The following is a 3,756-nucleotide window of genomic DNA, read 5'->3' as shown; positions in this document are numbered from 1 at the left end:
TTCAGATCTGCATATCAGCATGTACTTATCTTAATAAGTAATTAAATTTGAATTTGATAATAAAAAAGGTCAGGTTCTTTAAATTACTTCTTGAGCTAAGAAAAATATATTCTATACTGCACATCAGCTTTGTTACATTAGTTTACTGGATTTCCTTTTAATAAAATAGTTGAAATAGTAAAACACATGCTCCTAATGGGTTAAATGCAAAGATTGAATTTTACTAACTGTATATGTGACAAATAAAGTACCTTCACATTTCTCTTTCAAAGAATGACTTCTTCAGCATCAAGCATAATTTTCTTTGTTGTAATAATTTTAACAATATACTATAAAAAATAACAAAACTAAATGTTTGGTTCCATCTTATAAATTCTACCTGGATTTATGTTGTTGTTCAACAACGTTTGATGATTCTGGAAAAGTTTTCATTGTTCAGTTGTTTGCTTGGATATTTGCTCTTAGATATCACATTTTTCCAATGTCCAGCTAAAGATATGTGGAAGGGCATTTTGTTTGATGTTTTGTATATAAGGGCAGGACTCTGCCACTGGAACTTCACTCACCTGAGTCCAACAGATCAATTAATCAGCATGATGAAGTGGCTCGTCGTCCTGTCAGCCCTTGTGGCTTTCTCCGAATGCCTCCACAGGTAAGTCTGACCTGGCTGCTTGAAAAACAACTGGTTGCTTGATTTATTTGACATTTTTTATTCTGAATAGACTGAATAGTCTCTTTATGGTTTTACTGAGGGAAAAGGGCCATCTTGCTGCATGTTGCAATATTTCAAACTTGCAAAAAAGCTGAAATTGATGGTTACTTTCTGATTTCTCCATCTATAAAATACTGGAAATCCTCATTTTGCTAATTCATTATTCACATTTCTGTTTGCAGAATGCCCCTGATCAAGGGAAAGTCTGCTAGGGAGTACCTGGAGGAGAGAGGAATGTGGGAGCAGGTCAGGCAGCAGTTCCCATACCGTCCAAAGGCCAAGTTCGTCGAGAAGAGTACTCAGTCAATGACCAATGATGCTGACGTAAGTCCAGACTACAGAGACTTGATTCAAAACTGTTTTCCTGAATGACACACTTGTATATCACATAATGCAAAACCAGCAGGTAGTTGATGTTATGATGTAAAAACTCTTATATCCAGTTCATAGCTCCTGTAAAACTCATAAACACAAAATACATCCACACATTTCAGTCAGATTTGAGTAAACCTGTCTTTGTGTTCCTTCCATGTAGCTGTCCTACTATGGCGTGATCTCTATCGGTACCCCTCCTCAGTCCTTCACGGTTGTCTTTGACACCGGCTCCTCTAACCTGTGGGTCCCTTCAATCTGGTGCACCAGCCAGGGCTGTCGTGAGTACCACTACCATATTGCTTTTATCATTTAGATTGTGATTTACACTGTGGTAGAAAGTGATTCACTATATTTACTCAAGTACTCTATATTAGTAAAAATTTGAAGTTTAACAATATCCTTCTTCAAATTACTTGTAATTCTACATTTATTTGACAGGTATAATTTACCATTAACATTGTACACATTATCTTGTGAAATATAAAGCACAAATTAAATGTAATGCATATTTTTAGTAGATTCGATTAAAGAAAAATAACATTAATAACAATAATAACATTTTGAACAGCTATAACATTTGAATGCTCCTTACATATTAATACATCAGTGTTATAATGACTGCTATGGGACCATTCTACACGATGAGTAAACTTACCTTAAAGTACATTTTACTGCTAGTGATTCTGTACCCCTACTTACTACTGTGAGGTAATTTGATTGGAGCACCTTTACAATGTGGTATTACTTTTTTTTTTACTAAAGTAAAATATCTAAATACTTGCAGTCTATAACCGTTTATTAAGGCTAGTGGTGGGACAACACTAAGTGCAGTTACTCCACGATGCAGAAGGTCCAGGTTTCTTGACATGATCATGAAATACACATGTGAGAGAGATGTTATTCCTTTGCAGAGAACCACCAAAAATTCGACCCTTACAAGTCCTCTACCTTTGTTTGGAATGGCCAGCCTCTGTCCATCTATTACGGCACCGGCAGCATGACCGGAAGTCTGGCCAGTGACACTGTTGAGGTAATCAAAAACCTCCCGGAACAAACATATCTTCATGGTCAGTTGAGCTGTGACTGACAGCTGTCTTGTGTTTCCAGGTTGGTGGTCTGTCTGTGACCAAACAGGTGTTCGGCGTTAGCCAAACAGAGGCTCCATACATGGCTTACATGAAGGCTGATGGTATCCTGGGACTGGCCTTCCAGTCTATTGCCTCTGACAATGTTGTGCCTGTCTTTTACAACATGGTCAGTGAGGGACTGTTGCCTCAGCCCATGTTCTCCGTCTACCTGAGCCGGTACTAAAACAGGATGGAAATCTGACTGTGTGAATGTGTGGTTTTTCCATTTCTTATTCTTACATATGACATTGTTTTTCTTTCTCTCTCCCTTAGCAACAGTGAGCAGGGCAGCGAGGTGGTCTTTGGTGGTGTTGACTATAGCCATTTCACTGGACAAATCACCTGGATCCCTCTGACCTCTGCTACCTACTGGCAGATTAAAATGGACAGGTACAGAAAAATGCATCTAAAATCAGCAAAATGGCACACAAACCACAAACATAAGTTGCACAAAGGCTCCTAGCTTTACTATAATTCATATATAACATATAACTCCTCCTCCTCACAGTGTTACCATCAATGGACAGACTGTTGCCTGCTCTGGTGGCTGCCAGGCCATCATTGACACTGGCACCTCCCTAATTGTTGGCCCAACCAGCGACATCAGCAACATGAATTCCCAGGTTGGAGCTTCAGCCAACCAGTATGGAGAAGTGAGTCATACCATAGCATCTGATGTAGATTTTCCCTGTTTTCCACATCCACAGTAAACAGAACTTTGAAGCTCTGACGTCAAATCGTCTCAAATAAAAACAATTAAGTATGACTTGGTTACTTACTTAAGGTGGAAAGCAGTAAAATACCAATAAATACATGCTGCTACACAATCTGTGTGATGTTCCTCTCACAGGCTACAGTGAACTGCCAGAACATCCAAACCATGCCTGATATCACCTTCACTCTCAATGGTCATGCCTTCACCGTTCCTGCATCTGCCTACGTCTCTCAGGTCAGTTGGACCCCTGCCAGCCAGTGCAACAGACCAATATCTGTTGATTTTAAATGTGCATTATGAAGATTATGTGGACAAAATAAATCTACATTCTTGTGTGTCTCCACAGAGCTCCTACGGTTGCAGGACTGGCTTTGGCTCAGAGGGCACTGACCAGCTCTGGATCCTGGGAGATGTCTTCATCAGGGAATACTACACCATCTTTGATACTCAGGTCCAGAGTATTGGTCTGGCACAGTCTGTGTAATCAAATGAAATACCTGATGGATAATCTATAAATGTGTATTTCCCTGTAGGTGCGTGTCTGATTGAAAAATTAACACAAAACACACACAAAATTTAAAAAGATGTTTCAACTGTATTATCAATAAAAGATTATAGCATTATATTTGTGTCTGTCTCAGTCTGACTGTGGTGACTACATCCAAGATCACTGAGTGTCTATAGAAACATCTTAAATTTTGTGTTCCAGTGTTACACTGAAATGTCACAGGCAAAAGAATGAGTCCACCCTATCCATTAATTTGCTCTTGAGAGAAACTTGACCCTTTACAAATGATACAAAAACGATCATCACAATTGAGCTGCTC

The 3,756-nt window shown here is 39.0% G+C and overlaps 1 protein-coding gene across 1 annotated transcript; it reads left to right on the top strand.

Annotated features, from left to right (window-relative positions):
* Positions 1 to 569: 569 nt before the first annotated feature.
* On the top strand, positions 570 to 3,413 carry LOC128364624 (pepsin A-like). Its single transcript, XM_053325190.1, has 9 exons — positions 570 to 652; positions 895 to 1,036; positions 1,248 to 1,365; positions 1,999 to 2,117; positions 2,195 to 2,391; positions 2,488 to 2,604; positions 2,723 to 2,867; positions 3,065 to 3,163; positions 3,276 to 3,413. Exons 1-9 carry the CDS (start codon positions 594 to 596, stop codon positions 3,411 to 3,413), a joined length of 1,134 nt encoding a protein of 377 aa, XP_053181165.1. The 5' UTR covers positions 570 to 593.
* The last annotated feature ends 343 nt before the right edge of the window (positions 3,414 to 3,756 follow it).

The sequence above is a fragment of the Scomber japonicus genome, chromosome 9, assembly GCF_027409825.1.
Source record: "Scomber japonicus isolate fScoJap1 chromosome 9, fScoJap1.pri, whole genome shotgun sequence".
NCBI classification, from domain to species: Eukaryota; Metazoa; Chordata; class Actinopteri; order Scombriformes; family Scombridae; genus Scomber; species Scomber japonicus.
Note: the sequence above shows the minus strand (reverse complement) of the source record. Positions and strands in the feature narration are given on the sequence as shown.

What these genes read in the sequence shown, in the direction of transcription:
- LOC128364624 (XM_053325190.1), top strand. Translation starts at nt 594, where the DNA reads ATGATGAAGTGGCTCGTCGTCCTGTCAGCCCTTGTGGCTTTCTCCGAA. An exon ending in TGGCCAGTGACACTGTTGAG is followed by an intron (nt 2,118 to 2,194) that starts GTAATCAAAAAC and finishes TTGTGTTTCCAG; the next exon opens with GTTGGTGGTCTGTCTGTGAC. An exon ending in CAGCCAACCAGTATGGAGAA is followed by an intron (nt 2,868 to 3,064) that starts GTGAGTCATACC and finishes TTCCTCTCACAG; the next exon opens with GCTACAGTGAACTGCCAGAA.